Raw genomic sequence first — 22,756 nt, 5'->3', positions numbered from 1 at the left:
CCCACTGGATTCCAAATCCCAGCCCCCAGCCCTGCTTTTTCAGTGGCCTTTTCGGGGCATCTGAATTAGTGCAGGACGTGGAGGGGGGGCTGTAGCAGCTCTGCCCTATATGCCCTGGGCAGGGGAGGGGGCCTCACACACATAGGGTACATGTGCCCCTGGCATGGGAGCCACACAGCCCACAACCTGGCCAGAACCCACAGTTACTACAAGGTACAGAACTGTTCATTCAATGTGTATTCCCTGCCCCTGGTCTCTGAGCTCAGCGGTAGCCCCATTTTACACGGGGGGAGACTGAGGCACAGAGAGGGTGACACGGCTGGCTCAGATTCACCCAGACAGAGGGTGGGAGAGCCTGGAATAGAACCCAGGAGTCCTGGCCCCAATCCCCACCCCTGCCTTGACCCATTAGCCCCCCCACGCTATGCCCGGAGCTGGGCCTAGAACCGGAGAGTTCTGGCTCTGTGTCCCCCCCCCAGCTCTGACTACTCCAGCGGGGGCTTGGCTGCACGAAGGGGAACCCGGCCGGGGGTGGGGGTGCTCCCAGCCAGCGGGAAGAGGGCACAGAACCTGTCAGCTGGTGGGGAGGCGGCGTGGGGCTGGGCACCAGGGTGAGCCCCCACGTCTCAGACACAAAGCAGGGCCGTGTGCTAGGCAGCTCCGAGCTCTGTGTCCCTGGCACCAAGGAAGAACGCAGGGGGACGTGGCTGGGGGGCGAAGGGGGGAACACCCCTATTCCCTTTGTGTCTGGACAATGACTGACCCAGCCCCAAGGGCCCTGATGCCGCTGGCATGGCGCCTTTCCACCAGTCTGGCCTTTGGTTCTCGGTTCCCCAGCCAAGGCCCTCCGGCTCCTGTCTCTGCATACGCCGGGCCAGCACCATCCCACAGTGCTGAAAGAGCTGGCTAAGGACAGTCTAGGCTGCACTCTGGGGTCACCCCCCAGCCACAGTAGCATGGTGAGCGGCTACTAAACCCAGCTGTGGGCCCAACGCCGCGGGGCGGGAACCGCCAGGCCCGGCGCATGCCAGGGGCTAGGTTTGGCAATTGTCCCTGCATATCGGACACAGCTGAGCATGGCACTGCAGTTTGGGCGTGTGGCCCTTGGCCGTCCTGGCCCCCAGGGGCCCCAGGAGTCCCGCCAGGCAGGTTCTCGCTGGGGAGGAAAGCGAAAGCAGCTGACATGCCGGCATGCAGCTGGAGCGCTGGGCGCGAACCCAGCAGAGGTCAAGGTCCTGGGGCTCGGGTGCAGCCTTCCCATGGGGCAGGGGGCCGGTCACGGGCGTTCCTGAGCCAGCAAGACGCCGGTCTCAGCCCCACCACATCCTGGTGCCCCGCCCAGAGCCGCCAGGCGCTAGGCCTGCAAGGCGCTGAGTGAGGGGATGCGGGGGGAAAGCTTGGCACCCAGCAGCACCCAGCAGGTAAGGGGGTGCTGGGCCCCGGGGGATTGTGGGGAAAGGGAATGGGGCAGTTGAGGGAATCTGGGCCATTGGGGAGGGGGCGGAGGAGGGACTGAATTGGGGGCTGGGTGAGGGACCTACCCAGGGGATCCTGGCAAATGGGGTGCTGGGGCCCTGAGGGCTCCTGGGTGCAGGGAACGGGATGCTGGGGGCTGTCTCTGCCCTGGGTACAGTCTGAGCCTCCCCACCCCCCCCCCAGTCCCCTCGCTGCGCAGACCCGACCCCCCCCCCAAACTCGTTCCTTTTCTCAGCCCTTGGTCCCTCTTGCCCCATCCCCTGCTGCCTGCTTGGGACGGGGGGGGAGAAACGGTCCGTCCCTCTGCCCCAGCCACGGGACCTGGGACGGGGGGGGGGTGCAGGCTTGGGGGAGGGCGCTGGCAGGGCTGCCCCGGGGGGGGCGGGCTTGGAGGAGGGGGCTGTGGGGCAGCCCCGGAGGGCGGGCTTGCGGGAGGGGGCTGGCCGGGCTGCCCCGGGGGGGGCGGGCTTGGAGGAGGGGGCTGTGGGGCAGCCCCGGAGGGCGGGCTTGCGGGAGGGGGCTGGCCGGGCTGCCCCGGGGGGGGGCGGGCTTGGAGGAGGGGGCTGTGGGGCAGCCCCGGAGGGCAGGCTTGCGGGAGGGGGCTGCCCCGGGGGGGTCGGGCTTGGAGGAGGGGGCTGTGGGGCAGCCCCGGAGGGCGGGCTTGCGGGAGGGGGCTGGCCGGGCTGCCCCGGGGGGGGCGGGCTTGGAGGAGGGGGCTGTGGGGCAGCCCCGGAGGGCGGGCTTGCGGGAGGGGGCTGGCCGGGCTGCCCCGCGCTGTCTCTTTAAGAGGCTCCAGGCGGAGCTGCGGGGAAAGTCCCGGGCCGGACAATGCGCGAGCCCCGGGCAGCCTGCGCCGAGCCGGGTCCGGGACGCGGCCCCTGCACGAGCCCCCGCCTGCAGGTACCGGCCGGGCTGGGGCTGGGGCTGGGGCGCGGGGGGGGGTGACTGCGCCCCCCAGGGGACGGCCCGGGGACAGGGTGAGTCTGCCCCAGGCTGGGGTGGAGTGGGGGGCTGCCCCCCCCCGGCAGGGAGCCCCACGGCTGGCACCACGCGTGAAACAGCCCCTCCCCCCGTGACCTGGGGGCCACCCCTCCCCTCCGGACGCTGCGCCCCAAAGCCTAGCCGGGGCAGGCTGGGGCCCCCCCAGGGCTGGAGGGACCGGCTGGGCACGGGGTCCAGCCCCTGCTGCCCGGGCATCAGTGACACCTGGGGTGAGTGGGCCACGAGCAGATCCTGGCCCGGGGGGGGGTCCCTGGCCCCCAGCCCCTGACTTACTGGATACTAGCAGGGCCCCCCCATCCTCTCATCCAGGCCCTTTGCCGCCGCAATGGGCACTGGCCAGATGACAGGAACAGGACACCACAGCCGGGGGGGCTTGGCGTCCTCCAGCCCCTTGGCTTTAAATGGGGGAGCGTAGGCCAGCCTCTGCCCCAAGCCCCCCCAGCGACCAGCCCTGCCTGACCAAGGAGACCAGTGCCCCATGCCCATGGCCAGCGCAGTGCCGGGATGCCCGGGCTCATGGCCAGCAGCGGCTGCCTCCAAGAGTGGGAGGTCTGGCTTGGCTGAAGGTGGGTGATGCGTGGGGAGTGGAATCGCCTGTGGGGAGCAGAGGCCTGACCCACATGTGGGCTGGGACCTGGGTCTTTCAGCCCCTGGCCCCGAGAGCCCTTCCTGGCCCCCTGCTGCTCTAGAGAAGCCGGTCCCAGCGGGGCAGCTCCCTGTGCCCAGAGCACCCCCGGCGGCCGCAGCTGGCAAACGGTGAGCCCGGCCCAGCCTCCCTGACCCACCTGCGCCCTGCACAGAGCTGCGCACCGCAGCCAGCCCCCAGCTCCTGCGTGCCCAGGGCACTGGCATGGCGGCTGGCTGGGGGCATCTTGGCCCCGGTACCACCGGGGCTCGGCTCGTGGGTGCAACGCTCAGTCCGGGCAGCGAGGAGCCGGGGTGGGGGGAGGAGCGCTGGCAGCTGAGGGTCGCTGCAGCCCCACAGATGAGAACAGCCTTGACCCCTGAGGCGGACTGCATAACCCTTGCGGCTGGCTTACGGCTCCCGGCTAAGGGGGGCTGTGTTTAGCAGGGAGTCTGTGTCCACGCTGTCAGTGGGGGGGCCCTGGGTGCCCAGAGCGGGGAGCAGGTGGCAGCTCTAACTGGCGCTATTCCCCTAGCGCGGCCCCGGCCCCGGCCCCGGCCATGGGTGAGTGGAGCTTCCTGAGCTCGCTGCTGGACGCCGTGCAGGAGCACTCGCCCATGGTGGGCCGGTTCTGGCTGGTGGTGATGCTGATCTTCCGCATCCTCATCCTGGCCACGGTGGGCAGCGACGTCTTCGAGGACGAGCAGGAGGAGTTCGCCTGCAACACGCTGCAGCCAGGCTGCAAGCAGGTCTGCTACGACAAGGCCTTCCCCATCTCCCACTACCGCTTCTGGGTCTTCCACATCGTGGTGCTGTCGGCCCCTGCCCTGCTCTTCGTCATGTACGCCATGCACCAGGGCGGCAAGCTGCGGCAGGGCCAGGAGGGCGGCCCCACGGGCCCGCCCCGGCTGCAGCCCAGCCAGCGGGCCCACCACATCCGCACCTTCTACCTGGCCAACGTGGCCATGCGCATCCTGGCTGAGACCGGCTTCCTGGTGGGCCAGTGGCAGCTGTACGGGTTCCACGTGGAGCCACGCTTCACCTGCCAGAGCTCGCCCTGCCCCCACACGGTGGACTGCTTCGTGTCCCGGCCCACCGAGAAAACCATCTTCATCCTCTTCTACTTCCTGGTGGGCGTGGTCTCCGCCCTGCTCAGCCTGCTGGAGCTGGCCCACCTGCTGGCCAAGGACAGGTGCCAGGGGCAGGAGGCCGCCAAGCCCCCAGCCACCTCCCACGAGCAGCAGGAAAACTGGTCCAACCAGGCGCACGAGCAGTGCCAGCAGTTCCTGCCCCCGGGCGAGGGGGGCGCCAAGGGGGCGGCCTGCAGCGTCCCCAACCACTACGAGCCCTCGGCCCTGTTCCGGCCCCACGCCCCCTCCAAGGGCAGCATGGCCTCCCGGCCCGCGGCCAAGTCCGATTTGGTGGTCTAGGGCTCACACTACAGCCCAGCTCCCATCTGTGCCAGTCACCGGGCCTTCCGCTTAGCAGGGTCGCCGCGGCAACACCAGTGACCTGAGCAGGACGTTCTCAGCCCTGCTGCAGCTTCAGTGGCCCTGAGAAACCTTCCAGCTGTGCCCTAAGGGCCCGGGGCCCACAGTCCGTACCAGCCCTGTACAGCCTGGCAGAGGGCGCACAGAGGACCCTGAGCCTAGGGCACAAAGCCCCTTATGCCACGAGCAGCAGGAAAGGAGCTGGCTAGACTACAAGGAGTGACAGCGTGGCCCAAGGCTTAGAGCATTGGGCTGGCACAGGGGAGAGCTGGGGGTCTCATTCCGGCTGGTGTAGGCGACCAGACAAGGGGCAATGAACTGACCCAGCCCCTCTGCCTGCTGCTCAGCCGGGGGACGGGACAGTTCCTGAAGACAGGAAGCTGGGCGGGGCGGGCAGGGATGGGGGGCTCTGGGGCCAGGCGAAACAGTGTCGTCAAATTTTATACATTTGTGTGAATAAACAGAAGAAAACTTTTTAATTAAAAACCCGAGCCCAGCCGGTGATTTGCGAGCAAGGTTGGAGCCGTGGCGTGAGCCGAACGGCAACTCGGTCCCACGGGGGGGGGACACGCTGCCCTGGGCTGGGGCCATGTTCTCCCTTCATTTTCACACTTTGATTTGGAGCAGGAGCTAAATTCAACCTGTCCTGTCAGTGACACATTCCCTCTGCCCGAGTGCTCGGAGGCTCCACCCTGGCAGAGCTGGGCAAGGCCGGGTAGGGCTTGCCGCCCAGAACCAAGCCTTGGCAGCACTCACCTCTGTGGGGAGAGATACTGGCAGTGCCCTGTGTTGGAACCAGATTCCAGGCCGTCCCAGCGCACCGTGTGGCAACGATTGTTCTGGCCACGCTGGGCATGCGGCTGCAGACGCCTGTGGGCTTAGCGGCGGCTGAGGGCCTGCGATGCCCGTGCATGGGGTGGAACCTGGTGTCAGACGTCAGCCCTACCCTGTGTGGGCTGGATACGGTGACAGAGGTGTGGGGGGAGCCCAGCAACAGAATAGCAGGGGGCTGCAGGTCAGGGTTGAGGGGCACTGGCAGGGGGTGTGCCAGGGTTCCCATTAATTGCGCGGTGCGTGGCCGTGGGCCTGTGGCAGCCGCGGGCGCGGCAGTGGGGGCTCTCACATTTTGGGAGGGTGCGTGTGGCTGTCTGGCTGCCATGCAGGGGGCAGGGGCTGGCTGTGTGCCAGGTTCCCCTTGTCTCCTGTTTCCTGTTGCAGGAGGGTGGCTCCACATCCAGAGGTTAATGGAAAAAAAGGCAGAAAAGAAAAACACCAACCCCCCTCCCGTGCCAGATCCTGCGCAAGGGCCCCCCCATTAACCCTCTCATGGCTGCACCACTGCCCAAGCCAGGACTCCTGGGTTCTGTTCCCAGCTCTGCCCGTGACGCACCATGGGGGAGGCTCTTGCTGTGCCTCAGTTTCCCCAGCTATAGTGCTGCAGGTGCCTGGGCGAGGCTGTATTAATTAGAGCTGTCAAGCGATTAACAAAATTAATTGTGATTAATTGCATGCTTAATTGCACTGTTAAACAAGAACAGAATGCCATTTATTTAAATATTTTTGGATGTTTTCTACATGTTCAAATATATTGACTTCAATTACAACACAGAATACAAAGTGTGCAGGGCTCACTCTCTATGTATTTTTGATTACAAGTACTTGCACTGTAAAAAAAACAAAAGAAATAGTATTTTTCAGTTCACCTAATACAAGTACTGTGGTGCAATCTCTTTATCATGAAAGTCGAACTTACTAATGTAGAATTATGTACAAAAAATAAATGCGTTAAAAAGTAAAACTATGTAAAGCTTTAGAGCCTGCAAGTCCACTCAGTCCTACTTCTTGTTCAGCCAGTCGCTCAGACAAACAAAGTTGGTTACGTTTGCAGGAGATAATGCTGCCCGCTTCTTGTTCACAATGTCACCTGAAAGTGAGAACAGGCGTTCGCATGGCTACTCTTGTAGCCGGCGTTGCAAGATAGTTACATGCCGGATGCGCTAAAGATTCATATGTCCCTCGATGCTTCAAGCACCATTCCGGGGGATGTGCGTCCATGCTGATGACGGGTTCTGCTCGATAACCATCCAAAGCCGGGCAGACCGACGCAAGTTCATTTTCATCATCCGAGGGGAGATTTTCCTTTTGGGTGGTTCGGGTTCTGTAGTTTCCGCATGGGAGTGTTGCTCTTTTAAGACTTCTGACAGCACGCGCCATGCCTCGTCCCTCTGAGATTTTGGATGGCACTTCAGATTCTCTTAAACCTTGGCTCCAGGGCTGTAGCTATTTTTAGAAATCTCACATCGGTACCTTCTTTGCGTTTTCTCAAATCTGCAGTGACAGTGTTCGTCAATCAGACGGGCTGGGCCGTCATCCGAGACGGTGAAAACCCGAACTATACGGCAGAAAGCGGGTAAACCAGAGCAGGGGCCACCCAAGTCTCCCCGAAGGAGTTCGGTCACAATTGTAATTACCGCATTAGTTTTTTAACAAGCGTCATCAGCATGGAAGCATGTCCTCTGGCATGGCGGCCGAAGCATGAAGGGGCGTACGAATGTTTAGCATATCTGGCATGCGAAGACCTTGCAATGTTGGCTACAAAAGTGCCATGCGAACACCTGTTCTCACTTTCTGGTGACATTGTAAACAGGAAGCGGGCAGCTTCGTCTCCTGCAAAGTAAAACCCGTGTTTGTCTGAACGATCGGCTGAACAAGAATAGGACTGGGTGGACTTGCAGGCTCTGAAGTTTTACATGGTTTTGTTTTTGAGTGCGGTTATGTAACAAAACCCCCCAAATTTGTAAGTTGCGCTCCAGGATAAAGATGCTGCACTGCAGCACTTGTATGAGGTGAACTGAGAAGTATCGATTTGATCTTTTACCGTGCAAATCTCTGTAATAAAACCGAAGCGAAGGGGAGCACTGCGCAGTGCGTGTTCTGTGTTGTAACAGAGATCAGCGTCTTTGAAAATGTAGAAAAACATTCAAACTCTTTACGACAGCGCAGTTGGTATTCTACTACCAGGGCGATTAATCGCGAGACGTTTATTGACTCAACCGTGTGAGTTAACGACGATTAAGCGACAGCCCTACTATTAAATCATCTGCTGGGGGGGGCAGCTTTGGTGCCCAGAGCAGCAGGCCCATGGGGCCGAGGATGCTTTAATTTAATAAGCCATAACCCTGAAAATGAGCAACCTGCCCCCCATCCCCGGGCAGGACCTGCCTGGCCCCAGCCCAGCACCCAGCACTGCCCTCAACACGCCGGGGCGGGCAGCGGGAGCTGGCTCAGGCAGGCCCTGGTCTCCCCTCTGGGCAGCACCGTGCGGCCCCTGCCCGCACGAGGGGGGGTCGGCGCCTAGGGCTGCGCTCATCCAAGCGGATCCTGCCCGTCCCCGGCGAACCAGGTCTGCCCAGCGCCCGCTGCCAGCCCAGCCAGTCTGAGCCTTACCCGCAGGGTCTGGCCCGTGGCCCCAATGCCCGGCTGACACTCATGGCTCAGAGTCGCCCGTCCACCAGCCCCGGAACGCTACCCCCCCCTCCCCTGAACTCCCGCCACAGCGTGTCTCTCAGGTGAGGGCAGCTGCTTTCCTGGACTCTGGGCTGTTGGTGCTTCTCGCCCGCCCCAGCCCAGGAATCTCCCCAGGCGAGACCCACCCCACCAATTCTCAGCTGGTCGAGCTCGGCTTCGCTCCCCCCCGAGCAGCCTAGGGTGTGACTGGCCCGGCTGCATGGGGCACCCAGCTGGAGTCGGGCAGGGTGTGAGGAATACACCAACCTGGCCCCCGCGCTAGCAGGGCGGGGCGCTGCGACCCAGGCCCCTCCCTCCCGCCCCCCCAACCCCCCTGCTACAGCCAGTGCCCCCCCCATTCCCATTGCAGGGAAGACACCGCAAGGGGATGTGCGTGTGGCGGGGGGAGGAGGACCGCCAGGGCCAGGGAAGCAGCAGACGTGACAGGGAGCTGGTATAATGAACGCCATCAGCCCCCAGCCTGGCCACCCCCCGGCCTGGCCTCCTGCCAGCCCCCATCTTCACCCCAGGACCCACACCTTGGCAGGAATTGGCCAAGCAGGTGAACAAGCAGCTACCTCCAGGCAGAGCCCCCCGGGCACTAAGCCACCCGGCCAGCCCCTTGTCCGCCCCCCATAGTGCCACCCGCCAGCCTTTCTACGTGCCCCCAGCAGATATCTGTGGAGGTCGCTGGTCCTCCCCCAGAGAAACACACTTCAAATCAAACAGGCCCCCTGCCCGAGGCAGAGACTGACAGGCCGCGTCCAGTGCCCCCTAACTGGATTTCATAGGAATCAAGAACAGCCCAGTGGCATGGGGGGGGGGGGAAATAGCCCTGGGGGGGGGAGCCTCTTTGGGTTTGTGTTTTTCTTCCTCTTTCAACTTCTCCCCAGAGATTCGAAAGCCAGGACAATCTCAACAACAAAAAAATTTAATAATAATAAATTGTGTGGACCCCGTCCCCCCCAGCCCCCAGCCCCGCCCCCACTTCACATCCAGAACCGGGACCCCCCCTTGCCAACTGCAGCACATCTCTAAAAACCCCTCCCGACTTTTACAAAGTTTTTAAAAGGTATTTATAGATATTTATAGCTATTTATAGATATATAATCTGGCTTTGTCTGGCTTTGCAAGGAATCGGCCTCTGGTTCCTGGGGGTGTTTCTGGGTTGACCTGACAAGCGAACTGGATTGTTGTTGGTTTTGCTGGTGACGACAGGTGTGTGTGTGTGGGGGGGGAACGTGGTGGGGGTGCACGTGACGGCCACAATCAGCTGATCGATTTTGCTCATGAAAATTTTAAACAACAACAAACGTTTCCCAAACCGACCCACTCCCCCCAACCCCCCCGGAAACACTTGAAATGCAACTCAACCAAACGACACTTCATCTTCACATGGGTGCAGCGCCCCCCGGCCGTGGGCCGGACCCCTGCGCCAGTGCGCTGGGGGGGCGAGTGGGGGGGGAGCGGGGCGCTAGTTTGCTCCAACCTGGGTACGAACGTCAGTCGCTGGGGGTCTGTAAACCAGCCCCAGCCGATCCCAGCGAGGGCTCCGTGCCCCCCGCAGAGCCAGCGGCCCCCTGGCAGTGCCCACGGGATCCACTTCTGATTCTACAGAGGAGTCCGTCACAAATCAACAGGGAAGCCATGGCCACGGCGTGTGCTGGTACGGACAGGAACGGGCTGGGGCCCGGGGCCCGGGGCGGGGGGTGGCCCGCGGCCGCGTCACCTCCTCCCCCTCCTCCTCGGCTTGCCATGCGGCCCTCGGGCCTGGCAGCAAAGAGCAAGAACGGCGTCCTGCCGCCGGCGCCGGCCGCGGCGTCACGGCGAGTGGGTGGCCGGGCTGCTTCTGTTGGAGCTGGGCGACAGGCTGGGGCTGCAGCTGCCGGGGGGCGGCGCCAGGCTGCTCACGCGGGAGGCGCCCGGCTGCCCGCCCAGCGTGTCCAGGCCCTCCGAGTTCTCCAGCATCTCCTGGATGAGGGGCGGCATGGAGCCGGGGATCTCCATCTTCAGCGTGATCACCCGCTCGGCACCTGCGGGCAGACGGGGGCAGATGGCTCAGCGCGGCCCTGCCGGCTCCCAGCCTGGCCCCCCACAGGGCCTGCCGTGGGGGGCAGAGGGTACACGGGGGTGGGGGATGCTTGGAGTCACCCTCTCTGCACTCAGCCTGCGCCCCCCTCCCTCGGACACACACACTTTGGGGGAGAAACCCGGCCCCACGGCCCGACTCCAGCCCAAATCAAAGTGCCCCACTGCCTGGTGGGGGGGAGAAGCACCAGCCCCAGCCCCTCCCCTCGCCCCCCCCCCCAGGCTCTCTCCCCTCACTCCCCCCAGCCCCTCCCCTTGGCCCCAGCCCCCCCAGGCTCTCACCCTTGGCACTGATGCTGCGCAGGTCCGTGATCTTCATCAGCATCTTGGGGAACATGTGGGGCTTGGTGGGCCTCCTCTTCCTCACGTAGATCTTCAGCGCCTCCAGCAGCGGCTCCTGCAGCTTGTCCACCGTGTTGGCCTGCTCCAGGTCCTGGCGATCTGGGGGGGGGGGCAGGGGGCGGGTCAGTGCCGGGGCCGAGCCCCCTCCCCAGGCACCGCAGTGCAAGGGGCCGGGATCCCAGCCATGAAGCCAGAGTCTAGTGCCCAGCTCCCCACCAGGGGGTGCTGTCGAGCAGGACTCGGGACCCCAGCGGAGGGAGCTCGTTTGTTGCGGCGGGGGGGGGGGGGTTGTTAATCAGCCCCCAGAGGGCCCAGAGCCTGCTGGGAACCCAGCACCCATCTCCCCCGGGGCCCCCGGTTTGTTATTGTCGGGTCCCGTCGGGACACTGGAGAGACTGCAACAGACCTCCCAGGGGTAGGGGAGCCCTGTCCTGGGCACCGCCCGCACCCCCCGGGCACCCCCCGCCCCGGCTCTCACCCCCGCAGATGAGGCAGATGGCGCTGAGCAGCCCGGTCTCCGCATCGTCCATCTCCAGCGGGAGCAGCTGGTTGGCGAAGGCGAAGACGAGGTCGGTGAGCGGCCCGAACCCGGCGTTGTGCATCTGGGTGCGGTTCAGGGTCAGCCCGTCCGAGAAGGTCATGGTGTCCTGCTCCGGCGTGTAGCGCGTACAGATCCGCAGGATCTGGGGGGAGCTGGGGTGAGTGCGGCCCTGGCCCTGGCCCCCACTATCTCCCGGCCCTGCCCCCTGCCCTCCAGCCCTGCCCCCACCGTCTTCCGGCCCTGCCCCCCACCCTCCTGCGCTGCCCCCCCACTGTCCCCAAGCCCTGCCCCCTCTGCCCTCCAGCACTGCCTCCCAGCCCTGACCCCCAATACTCCCCAACCCTGCTCCCCACTGCCCCCTGGCATCAACCCCACCCCATGATCCCTGGTCTGCCCCATCTGTGCCCCCGGCACAACCCTCAGTGCCAAGAACCAGCCCTCCAGGGGACACTGCCTGCAGCTGGCCAGGCAGGGAACAACACAGTGCCCAGGGTCAGTGGTGCGGGGGGGAGCTGGGGGGCTCACCAGGATGTCCAGGCAGGCGGCCTTGAGCAGGGTGATCTGGTCGGCGATGGTGAGCGTGGTGAAGCCGGGCAGCTGCTTGGCGAACTCCACCGTCTTGATGATGCACTTGGTGGAGAGTTCACTGAACTTGTCCCACAGGTCGATGTCCAGCGAGACTCGCTGCTCCGAGCTGTTGTTCTGCAGGGACGTGCCGGCCACGGTGAGCGGGAAGGGGAGGGCCAGGGGTCGGTTCCATCAGCCTGTCACCGCACAGGGCGGCCCTCACGTACCCCCCTGTCCCCCGGCATGAACAGCGCTCTGCCCTCGCAGCACCTCTCAGTCAGCACTTAACTAAAGATGCAGGGGGCTCACTGTACAGCTGAGGAAACTGAGGCATGGGGCGGGGAAGCAAGTTGTTCAAGGGCATGCAGAGAATCAGGGACAGAGCTGGATAGAACCCAGGAGTCCTGGCTCCCAGCCCCCCTGCTCTAACCACTAGACCCCGCTCCCCTCCCGGAGCTGGGGATAGAACCCAGGAGTCCTGGCTCCCAGCCCCCCTGCTCTAACCACTAGACCCCGCTCCCCTCCCGGAGCTGGGGATAGAACCCAGGAGTCCTGGCTCCCAGCCCCCTGCTCTAATCACTAGATCCCGCCCCCCTCCTGGAGCTGGGGAGAGAACCCAGGAGTCCTGGCTCCCAGCCCCCTGCTCTAACCACTTCACCCCACTCCCCTCCCAGAGCTGGGGAGAGAACCCAGGAGTCCTGTCTCCCAGCCCCTCTGCTCTAATCACTAGATCCCACCCCCCTCCTGGAGCTGGGGAGAGAACCCAGGAGTCCTGGCTCCCAGCCCCCTGCACTTTTTGCTGTCAGCCCCCTGGGCACCCCAGGCCAAGGCAGCAGGGGGCTGGGAACACAGACCCTGGGTAGAGCGTGGAGCAAATGGGGCACTGGCAGGGATGTCAGGGGATGTCGGGCCGTGCTCACAGCTAGGCCAGCTGGGGGAGTGAAGCTTCCCAGATGCAGCCTGCCCCCCGGAGCTCCAGCCCCACTTCCGTGCACCCGAATCCTGATCCCAGCCCCCCAGGCTGCTGCCCCTCACTCCCGCCCCGCAACAGTGTTCCCCCGAGGCTGGGGCGACAGCCGGGCACTCACCGTAGTGTATTTGCCGAGCTGGCACAGGGCGGGGAAGGTCTCCTGGTGGGCTTTGCGCACTTTCTCAATGAGATCCTCCACCTCGGGCGTGAGGACGTAGCTCTCCGAACACTCCTGCTTCGGCGCCTCCTTCTTCTTCTTGTTCCTGTCGTTCCGGACGGCTGGGGGGGAGGGCAGGCGGGTGAGCGGGCCGTCCCCGATGCCCCTCGGCGCACCCCCCCTTTCTCACCGCCATGACGGGGGGGGTCACTCGCTGGGCACCCCCCCGGCGCCGAGAGCTCAGCGATCACAGACTGTGGCGGGCAGCGAGCCCAGCCCCTCGGGGCGTCGGTATCAGCAGCCCCCCCTAGCATAGGGGGGCGGGGCCCGGAGAGACGCCCAGGAGGGGATTGGGGGGGCTGTATGGGGGGTGAACTGGGGGGACTGCATGGAGGGGGGAGGTGAGCCCCCTGCACGGTGAGGACCAACAGCAGACGCTGCCCCACAGCAAGACACAGGCTGTGCCCCAGGAGCCCCCGGGCTGCACAGACCCAGGCCCGGTGACCAGCCCCACACAGCAAGTGGCAGAGGCAGGAATTGAACCAGATTCCCCCAGTCAGATGCCCTAACCGCTAAGCCAGCCTGCCCCTGCCCTGGACAGAACAGACCCGATCTCCTCCCCTGGGGGCAGGGCGAGCACCGCTGGGTGGGCCAGGAGCTAGCTGGGGGCCAGGGGTGAGCTGGGGGGTGAGGCGAGCTGGGGGCGAACTGGGGCGATCAGGCTCCTGGGGGCTGAGGCGAGCTGGAGGCGAGTTGGGGCCGCGGGGGGAGCTGGGGGACGGGCGAGCGGGGCCCGCGGCCTCAGGCGGTTGGAGCAGCCGAGCTGACAAATGGCAGCGAAGCCAGAAGCCGTGCACACGGCTCTTTAACAAGGCGCCGGGGCCATCAGCAGCCGATTACGGTGACAGGCCATCGCTCAGGCCGTGCGCCGAGGGAGGGGGACCGGGGCTGCGGGAACCACTCACGGCTGCTCGGCAAACCCAGCACCGTGGAGAGGAGCGAAACGCGGGGAGGGAACACTGCAGCTGTGACCTGGCGTTCATCATCGGGCCAGGGCACGGCCCAGAGCCAGCCGCACCGAGGCCTCAGCTCATCCCCCACCCCGGCTCCATGACACCCGTTGCAGCCGGCGGCTAGCACCCCAGGGCGGGGCAGGCTGGGAAGGGCCCCGAGCTCCAAGCTGGCCCCCTCCCCGCTCCCCAGGCAGGGTCCCCCCCCAGCCGGTCTCTGAGCACACTCCCGCCCCGGCTCAGGGGCACGGCCGGGCCACCGCAGCGGATGGGGCAGGAACCTGGGGGGGCAGGATGCCTGGGTTCTCCTGGCGGGCCCCACGAGGCGGGGGGCGGGGCCAGACAGCTGCACCCCCTTTGGGCTCTGCAGAGCCAGGCAGCCGGGAGGGCGGGTTTACAGGCGGGCGCCATGACAACTGGCCTGCAGACGCCGGGAGGCCCCTGTCAGCGTCATTTATCTCTGACATCATCAATCACGGGTTGCCGGGGCAACGGCCTGGATCCCGCAGGAAGGGAAGGGGCCCAGCTCTTGGCCTGACTGGGAAGCCCCCGACCCTCGGCCTGGGGGGGGGGAGTCACCAGTGCCCCCCCCCCACCCGCCCGGCCGGCTCGGGGACTCCCACGCCGGCCTGCTCCCCGGAGGGTGCAACGCCGGCTTTCAGCCTCCCCGCCCCGGGCCATAACCCCCCAGCCTGCCCCCCATGCCACGCCCCCCCGGCCATAGCCCCCCAGCCTGCCCCCCATGCCACGCCCCCCGGGGCCATAACCCCCCAGCCTGCCCCCCATGCCACGCCCCCCGGGCCATAACCCCCCAGCCTGCCCCCCATGCCACGCCCCCCCGGGGCCATAACCCCCCAGCCTGCCCCCCATGCCACGCCCCCCCGGCCATAACCCCCCAGCCTGCCCCCCATGCCACGCCCCCCCGGGGCCATAACCCCCCAGCCTGCCCCCCATGCCACGCCCCCCCGGGGCCATAACCCCCCAGCCTGCCCCCATGCCACGCCCCCCCGGCCATAGCCCCCCAGCCTGCCCCCCATGCCACGCCCCCCCGGCCATAACCCCCCAGCCTGCCCCCCATGCCACGCCCCCCCGGGGCCATAACCCCCCAGCCTGCCCCCCATGCCACGCCCCCCCGGGCCATAACCCCCCAGCCTGCCCCCCATGCCACGCCCCCCCGGGGCCATAACCCCCCAGCCTGCCCCCCATGCCACGCCCCCCCGGCCATAACCCCCCAGCCTGCCCCCCATGCCACGCCCCCCCGGCCATAACCCCCCATGCCACGCCCCCCGGGCCATAACCCCCCAGCCTGCCCCCCATGCCATGCCCCCCCGGGCCATAACCCCCCAGCCTGCCCCCCATGCCACGCCCCCCCGGGGCCATAACCCCCCAGCCTGCCCCCCATGCCACGCCCCCCCGGGGCCATAACCCCCCAGCCTGCCCCCCATGCCACGCCCCCCCGGGGCCATAACCCCCCAGCCTGCCCCCCATGCCACGCCCCCCCGGGGCCATAACCCCCCAGCCTGCCCCCCATGCCACGCCCCCCCGGGGCCATAACCCCCCAGCCTGCCCCCCATGCCACGCCCCCCCGGGCCATAACCCCCCAGCCTGCCCCCCATGCCACGCCCCCCCGGGCCATAACCCCCCAGCCTGTCCCCCATGCCACGCCCCTCGGGGCCCTAACGCCCCAGCCTGTCCCCCATGCCACGCCCCCCCGGGCCATAACCCCCAGCCTGCCCCCCATGCCATGCCCTCCTCCCCCCAGGCCATAACCCCCAGCCTGCCCCCCATGCCATGCCCTCCTCCCCCCAGGCCATAACCCCCAGCCTGCCCCCCATGCCACGCCCCCCCCGGCCATAACCCCCAGCCTGCCCCCCATGCCACGCCCCCCCCGGGCCATAATCCCCAGCCTGCCCCCCATGCCATGCCCTCCTCCCCCCAGGCCATAACCCCCCAGCCTGCCCCCCATGCCATGCCCTCCTCCCCCCAGGCCATAACCCCCCAGCCTGCCCCCCATGCCACGCCACGCCGGGGCCATAACCCCCAGCCTGCCCCCCATGCCACGCCCCCCCGGGCCATAACCCCCAGCCTGCCCCCCATGCCATGTCCTCCTCCCCCCAGGCCATAACCCCCCAGCCTGCCCCCCATGCCACGCCCCCCTCGGGGCCCTAACGCCCCAGCCTGCCCCCCATGCCACGCCCCGCCGGGGCCATGACCCCCCCCGGCCCCCCCCCCGCACTCACACTCCTTGGACATGCCGACGTCGAAGCACTTCTGCAGGCGGCAGTACTGGCACCGGTTCCGTGTCACCTTGTTGACGACGCAGCTCCTGTCGCGGTGGCAGGTGTAGGCCATGTTCTTCTGGATGCTGCGGCGGAAGAAGCCCTGGAAGGGCCGGTCAGAGCCCCGGTGAGCGAGGGGGGGCAGCCGGGGCACCAGCTGCCCCCCCCCCCGGCCCCGGTGCGGCGCCATGGCAGGATGAGGCCTCCCCCGCCCACGGGGTTTGGCTTTAATTACCATTAAAAAGGCCCCCCCCGCCGGTCCAGACCCAGCGGCTCCCCCTGCTGGCTGCGCGGCTGCATGGCGGTAAAGCCGGACAGGGTCGGAGCTTCCGGGGGGGTAAAGGAGCAGCAGGAGCCCGGAGCCAAGTCTGGAGCCAAGTGTACGGCCCCTCGCGCTGGGGGCCCCCCGGACCCCGACCGAGATGGGGGCTCCCCTTGCGCCGGGGGCCCCCCGGACCCCGACCGAGATGGGGGCTCCCCTGGCGCCGGGGGCCCCCCGGACCCCGACCGAGATGGGGGCTCCCCTGGCGCCGGGGGCCCCCCGGACCCCGACCGAGATGGGGGCTTGCTATCAAGAACAGAAGCACCCCAGGCAGAAAATGGAAAGAGCGTCACCAGCTTTTCACGGATGGGGAAACTGAGGCACGGAGCGTCTGTGGCAGAGCTGGGAAGTGACCCCCCCGCCCCCAGCCCCAGCCCCACACCTAGGCCGCAAGGTCCCCTTCCTCTCCAGGGGCCAAGAGGAGAGCCAGGCCGGTGGGATGGGCCCAGGGGAGGGGAGATTGGCCGTGGGCGCTGGAGCCAGGAGACGTGTGAGACTCCGCAGCCAGACGCTCCTCCTCCCCCGCCCCCGGGCTGGCCCCGGCCCAGCCGCTGCTGGAATGTAACTCCGACGTGCTGAGGGATGCAAAGCAGCTGAGCGAGGAACCCCGCACATCCGCGCTGAGGGATTAATCCCGGCTCCCATGCGCCCCCCTCCCGGGGTGGGACACACACACGCACAACGGGACACTCGGGGGCTCGGTGGGGGAGCTTTAACCGGCTGCGCTTGAGGGCACACGAGAGCAGGAGACTGCGTGTGAGCGACTCTGAGACACGCACCCAATCCGGCGCCCTTCACCCTGACCCCTACGCAGAGACGGTGACGCCAGCCGAACAGGGCCGGAGCCAGCGGCTGTTGCACTGTTTAGCGCTAATCCCCAGCAGAGCCAGGCTAAGCTCCACACTGCTCGCTGATCCGCGAGGCTGGGGCAGGGGGTGCTCTCCTGGGGGGCCCTGAGCTGCACGCACTGCAGGGCTGTAATGGGTGTGCGTGGGGGGTGTGTAGCGGTTAATACAAGGAACGGGGAGCCAGGACTCTGGGGTTCTATTCCTAGTGCAGACACACTGGCAGACCTTGGGGAGGGACTTCACTTCTCCCCATGCCTCAATTTCCCCCTCACCCAAGGAATGGTTTACGCTGCCCTCCAGCCTCAGGGCTGAACCGTCAGCAAAGCCCCTGGCCTGGAGGCTGCTGCCCAGCGGGGATGGAAGAGGGAGCCCCCTGCCCTGGCCAGCCACAGGCTGGGAGCGTTTTGCAGCAGGATGCAGAGCGCAGGGTGCCACGCCCAGGCCAACCACGGGTGATGGGCACTGGGGACAGGCGCCTGGCTGGCGGGGGCGGGGGGTCCTAGATGTGAATTGGGTGGAACAGCCAGAGAAACACCACAGCCGCCAGCCCCCCATGCCAGGTCCAGAGCGGGGTGGACACCTGGCGCCCCCTGGGGGCTGGGCTAGGAATGGGGTCACTGCTTTACGGGCAGGAAAACCGAGACTTCGAGGGGCCTCGTTCAAGCGCGCGGGTTCCCGTGACTGAGCACGGAGCTGAGCACGTGGCCCGGGAGGCCCATCAGCAGCTGCTTTGAGGCGAAATGACCTACGGCAGGAGTGGGGGCGCGACTGGAACCCAGGACTCCTCGTCCCTTTGTCTGAACCAGACCTGGGGTCCCCCCTCAGGGAGCTGTAACCTGTAACCATCAGCCCCCCCTCCATACCCGCTACCCGGGGCCCCCCAGCCCTGCCCCCCAAGCTCCCTGCTAGCCCCGCACTCACCTTGCAGCCCTCGCAGGCGCTCACCCCATAGTGGTAGCCCGAGGATTTGTCCTGGCACACAAAGCAGGGCTTGTAGATCCGGGGCAGCGGGGGTGGCGAGGGGGGGCTGGGGACAATCTCCTCGGAGCTGGTGCTCTGCGTCTCGATGGCTGTGGGGAGAAGGGGAGATGCGCTCAGGGGTCTGGCTGCTGCGTTTGGAGAGGCCTGTCCCCACCCACGGGCACCCAGAGGGACTCTGCCCCATGGCAGGCGCCCCGCATGCAGCAGGGCATTGGGAGGAGACATCGGGGAGAGGGGAGTTGCGGCAGGAAATTGCGGGGCAGGGCAAAGCCACTGGCAGGGGGGTGGGCGAGCCAGAGTCTGCTCCCTCCCCACTTCACGGGACCCTGCCACACGGCTGGCCATGCTGGGCACAGAGGGGAGATGCCTACAAAGCAGCCATGGTCTGCTCTTGGCATGGGGGGCTGCCCCTGTGCTGGCCTGGCTGGCTGTGTGTGTGTGTGTGGTGGTGGGGGGTTTTATCTCCCTACTGGACGAACGCCAGCCCATGGCCCTGCCCCTGCGGTGCCCAGTGCTGCTGGAACCCAGCCCCACAGGCCCCGTCACGACGGTATCAGAGCGTCGCGAGAGAGACACCAGCCGCAAGGACACGCGGCTCCCTCTGCTCCGCCCAGTGCCAGAAACGCCAGGGCAGCCTCCCCCCAGTGCCAGCGACACGCGGGTGGAAAGGAGCAGCCGGGTACAGGAAGCTCACGGTGCTCCGTCCCCTGCACGCCTGGCCGCCGCTGGGCGGCATTCCTGGCAGCAGGGTCCCCCCCTCAGGGCAGTCCCGGGGCCCCCAGGAGCCCATGTGCCCGCCAGGGAGCTGCCAGCCCTCAGCGCAAGGGAGGTGGGAGGAGGATTCCCAGCCTTGCAGATTCAGCTTGACGTTTCCAGGCCATAGGATGGAGCCTGGAACCGAGTCAGACACAGCCTAACCCAGGAGCCGCTCGCTGCCTCTGATCAGCATCTGAAGGGACCTGCTGGCACCCCCCATCCACCTGGCACCCCGCCCCAGCAGCCCAGCACTCCCCACTGTCTGCCCGGCACCCCGCCCCGGCCGCCCTCGGAGCGGCCAGATCCCTCCACGGGACGGAGGGGTGGGCAGGACTGGCTTTGCCAGCCGCACCCTGGAACCAAAGTGGCCTGGGCTCCCCCAGGAGCTGAGAGCCTGCTGTCGGGAGATGACGGGGTTCGTCTGGACACCCCAGAGTGTCGGGGGTGTGCGTGCAATTGGGTGAGTGCAGGGGTGTGTGTGTCTGCAATTGGGGGGGTCTGCAAAGGGGTTGGGGGGGCCTGTCAGGATACGACCTTGAACTAGAAATTTGAAAACAGATCGACCCAGCCAAACCCTCCCGTCCCACCCAGGAGACGCCCCAGCACCCAGGGCCCCAATGCCCCCTGCGACTGACCCTAACAGCAGCAATCGCCTGGCCGAGCGTCTGCTCCGGTGCTAAGGGAGCCTCCCGCATGCCGCGCACGGACGGCCACGCGCCCACCCGCACGGCACACACACTCTGCACAAACAGAGGTTGGATGGGGAAACTGAGGCATGGAAAGCACAGTGACTTGCCCAGAGGCCAGCAAGGGGGCGAGACCAGAAGCCAACAGTCCTGCAGCTAGTTCGTCCCCGGAGTGCACAGAGCTCCCCTGGGCCCGGCTCTCTACCAGCCGACAGGCCTGCGCTGGGCCCATCTCGAGCTGCCCGTTCACAGAACCACAGTCCCCCAACCCGTCAGAGCACCAGGGAAACAGCACCACAGACGCCCCCGCCCGCCCCAGCCCAGCGCCGATGGGGCTTAGCCAGGGAACGCGGACCAGGCCCTCGCTCCCCGAAGGCTAGGCGAACGGGGGATGTTGCTGGACTCCCTGGAGTCAGAGCGGCACAGCTGCCCCCGTGCCAGACCCTGAGCTCACCCTGCCAGCGAGCGGCAATACGGTGCCTATGACACAAGGCGGGGCAAGTCCGACTCCAGCCAGCAGAGGGTAGCGGCGCGCAAACCCTCCCCACAGCGCACTGCAATGCCCCCTCCCTGGGGGTGCTAGCACTGGGCGGGGGGGGGGGAGACCCAGGGGCTGGCTCTGGGGGGGAGGCCCAGCAGTACCCCTAACCCCACCTGCTCCCCGCGGGCACGGGACCAGGAAGGGGTTAAGGCGGCGATGCCAGCCGCTCAGGGTGTTTGCACACGGTGGGAGCCAAGCGAACCAGTCGAACAGGATATGACGGGCCTGGCCCCGCGGGGTTAACACACCAGCCCCCACCCCCCAGGTCTGCTCTGCGCAGGGAACAAGGGGGCCCTGCCTGCTGCCCATGCGGGGATCAGACCGCAAAGAGCAACGCGGCCCTGAGCACAGGGAAAGCCACCCCGGGCACTGCTGGGGGATTCCTGGCCCCCAGCCACTGCGCAGCCGGGAAAAGAGGGGGGTCGTGGTTAGAGCAATGGGGGCTGGAGGCCAGGACTCCTGGGTTCTGTCCTTGCTGTGAGATAGGCCAGGGGCAGGGCTCCCATTCCCCCCCAGGGGCACGGAGCATCTCTCTCGGGCATTCGCACGCCATCACGGGGCCGGCTGCTGCCGCTGCAGGTGAACACCAGGCACACGAGGGCTAAAGAGACAGGACCTGGGGTGGGACACCTCCCAGGGGGCACTCGACCAGAAGGGAAAGGGGGGCAACAGGTGGGGGAGTTACATGGCACTTGCTCCCCGCAGGGGGCTGCTGAGAGACGCCCCCAAAGCGGAGCCCCCAGAGAGTGGCTGTCTGGGAACGCCCAGGGACAGAGCGGCGCTGGATGGGCATTTCCCAGGCCCCCCACCCCAGCTCGGAGCCTTTTGGTCACAGCCACAGGGGAAGCCCCGGTTAAAAATGGGGGACCTGTTCCCATCACAGGTCCAGGCTGTCGCTTCTCCTGAGGGTAACGAAGGAGGCTGCGCTAATTACTCTGCAGTGAGGAAACCCAGGAGCTCGGGGCGGGCACAGTGGGCAAACATAGGCACCGTGCTACAACGAGTCCAGGCGGGCCCAGAGACAGGCAGAGGCAAGGGGAGATTCCCCGCAGGCCAGAGGCTCCCTGAACGACACCGACAAGGTGGGGACCCCAGAGCCCCCCGAAGGGGGCTGGGGCTCATACCGGCAGCTGCAGGGCACATCCTCATTGGCTGCACATGGGCAGTGCCAGGGCCCCTGTGGCAGACGCAGGATCCCAGGCCTGAGGACCCCCCCACAGGCCACAGCCCCAGGAGACTGGGCCAGGCGCCCCACGGGCCAGCGGGTCAACCATGCTGTCAGTGGTCAGAGCAGTGGGGCTGGCAGCCAGGCCTCCTGGGGTTGCCCAAGGGCAAGGGGCTGTCGGGGCTGTGCTGTAAGCACTAGGCTGGCTGCAGATCTGCTGACGCTGTCCATCTGTCCATCCCTCCGGGCCTTGAGGAGAGGGAGTCAGGGGCTGGAGAGCAGCAAAACAAGCAGCCCCTCGCCAGCTCCCAGTGCCCACCAGGACGCAGCAGCTGCTCAGGAGCGTCTGGATCCCCAGCCCCCACGGCTGCAGGGGCTCCCTGAGGGGCAAGGTCCGTCTGGGACAAGCAGCAGGAAAGAGATGGGCTCCCTACCCCAGCATCAGCCGGAGCCAGGCCCAGCAGCGCAGCCGGGGCGAGGGGCTGGGGAACAGGCCTCGGGCTGGGCTCAGAGCAGCGAGAACCCGGCTGGCAGCTGCCCCACGCCCTCCTGCAGGGCAGGAAGGCGTCTCGGCCCAGGGCTTCCCCCGCTGCAAGCCGGGATCCCTGGGCAAGCTCAGGGCCAGGCGCCAAGGAGCTGGGGCTTGGGCACTCTGTTCTGGCCCCTGGGAGGCAGTGGAGTCTAATGGTTAGAGGCGGGACCTGGGGCCAGGATTCCTGGCTTCTATTTTTGTAGCTGAGAGTGCAGCCTAGTGGGTGGAGCAGGGGCTGGGAGTCCAGGCCCGGCCCTGCCAGACTGTGTAATACCTTCGGAGAAGCACTGTGTTTGGGCCTCAGTTTCCCTCTCTACAAAGCAGAGAGAACACGGGTCACAGAGCCCCAGCCAGGGGTGTCCAGATGACTGCCATGGAGCCCAGCCAGGCCCCGCGAGCCCCCTGTCCTGAGCAAGCCACCCTCTGGCCCCAGGAGGAGTCCGCCTCCCCCGCTGCTTTGCAGGAAGAGCAGCTCCCCCCGCCCACACTGGGGTGCAAAGCCAGGCTGCAGTTCCTGGCCTGGTGTCGGGGGATCGGGGGGGGCTGACCTGGACGAGCTCAGAAGCTGGACAAACCAGTAAGCTCCTGACAAGGACAGGCAGGGGGAGCAGGGGGCTGAGGCCGGAGGGGGGCAGTAGGGGGCAGAGCAGGAGGAAGCAGGGGAGCTGTGGGGGGAGCGGGGGGCTGAGGGGGAGACTCCAAAGGGCATGTGATAAAGGCGCCGGAGGATCGGCACAAAGGGGCCATTGTTGGGTTAGCTTCTGCCAAGACCCACATTCTTGACAATAGACAGCCCAGCCCGGGGGGGGGGGGGGGGATCCTTCCCCTTCGGCTCTCCCAGCCATTCCTCACATGCCTGGCGTGGGGGGCT

At 66.6% G+C, this 22,756-nt stretch overlaps 2 protein-coding genes across 8 annotated transcripts in view; one reads left to right on the top strand and one right to left on the bottom strand.

The window, feature by feature from the left end:
• The first annotated feature begins 1,366 nt into the window (after positions 1-1,366).
• On the top strand, positions 1,367-4,999 carry GJD3 (gap junction protein delta 3). Of its 4 annotated transcripts, none has more exons than XM_073325692.1 (2): positions 1,367-1,421; positions 3,639-4,999. In XM_073325692.1, the coding sequence occupies exon 2, from the start codon at positions 3,664-3,666 to the stop codon at positions 4,531-4,533; it is 870 nt and encodes a 289-aa protein (XP_073181793.1). In that variant the 5' UTR covers positions 1,367-1,421; positions 3,639-3,663; the 3' UTR covers positions 4,534-4,999. The 4 variants fall into 4 exon arrangements, with proteins under 4 accessions (XP_073181793.1, XP_073181795.1, XP_073181794.1 ...); XM_073325694.1 differs by lacking the exon at positions 1,367-1,421 and adding an exon at positions 2,277-2,376; XM_073325693.1 differs by lacking the exon at positions 1,367-1,421 and adding an exon at positions 2,392-2,687.
• A 4,089-nt stretch (positions 5,000-9,088) lies between these two features.
• Positions 9,089-22,756, bottom strand: part of RARA (retinoic acid receptor alpha) — a 65,024-nt gene continuing 51,356 nt past the window's right edge. For all 4 annotated transcript variants that reach the window (XM_073325661.1, XM_073325659.1, XM_073325663.1 and 1 more), the window contains 7 exons: positions 18,146-18,294; positions 16,016-16,157; positions 12,727-12,887; positions 11,597-11,773; positions 11,009-11,213; positions 10,471-10,629; positions 9,089-10,133 (listed from right to left, as the gene is read on the bottom strand). In XM_073325661.1, the coding sequence (XP_073181762.1) occupies positions 9,922-10,133; positions 10,471-10,629; positions 11,009-11,213; positions 11,597-11,773; positions 12,727-12,887; positions 16,016-16,157; positions 18,146-18,294 (1,205 nt within the window). In that variant the 3' untranslated portion in view covers positions 9,089-9,921. The remainder of the gene's footprint in view (positions 10,134-10,470; positions 10,630-11,008; positions 11,214-11,596; positions 11,774-12,726; positions 12,888-16,015; positions 16,158-18,145; positions 18,295-22,756) is intronic.

The sequence above is a fragment of the Lepidochelys kempii genome, chromosome 27 (assembly GCF_965140265.1).
Source record: "Lepidochelys kempii isolate rLepKem1 chromosome 27, rLepKem1.hap2, whole genome shotgun sequence".
In the NCBI taxonomy this organism is placed as follows: domain Eukaryota; kingdom Metazoa; phylum Chordata; order Testudines; family Cheloniidae; genus Lepidochelys; species Lepidochelys kempii.
The sequence above is the reverse complement of the archived record's forward strand: the minus strand, read 5'-3'. Positions and strand labels throughout refer to the sequence as shown.

Coding starts and splice junctions, on each gene's coding strand:
- GJD3 (XM_073325692.1), top strand. CDS start 3,664: ATGGGTGAGTGGAGCTTCCTGAGCTCGCTGCTGGACGCCGTGCAGGAG.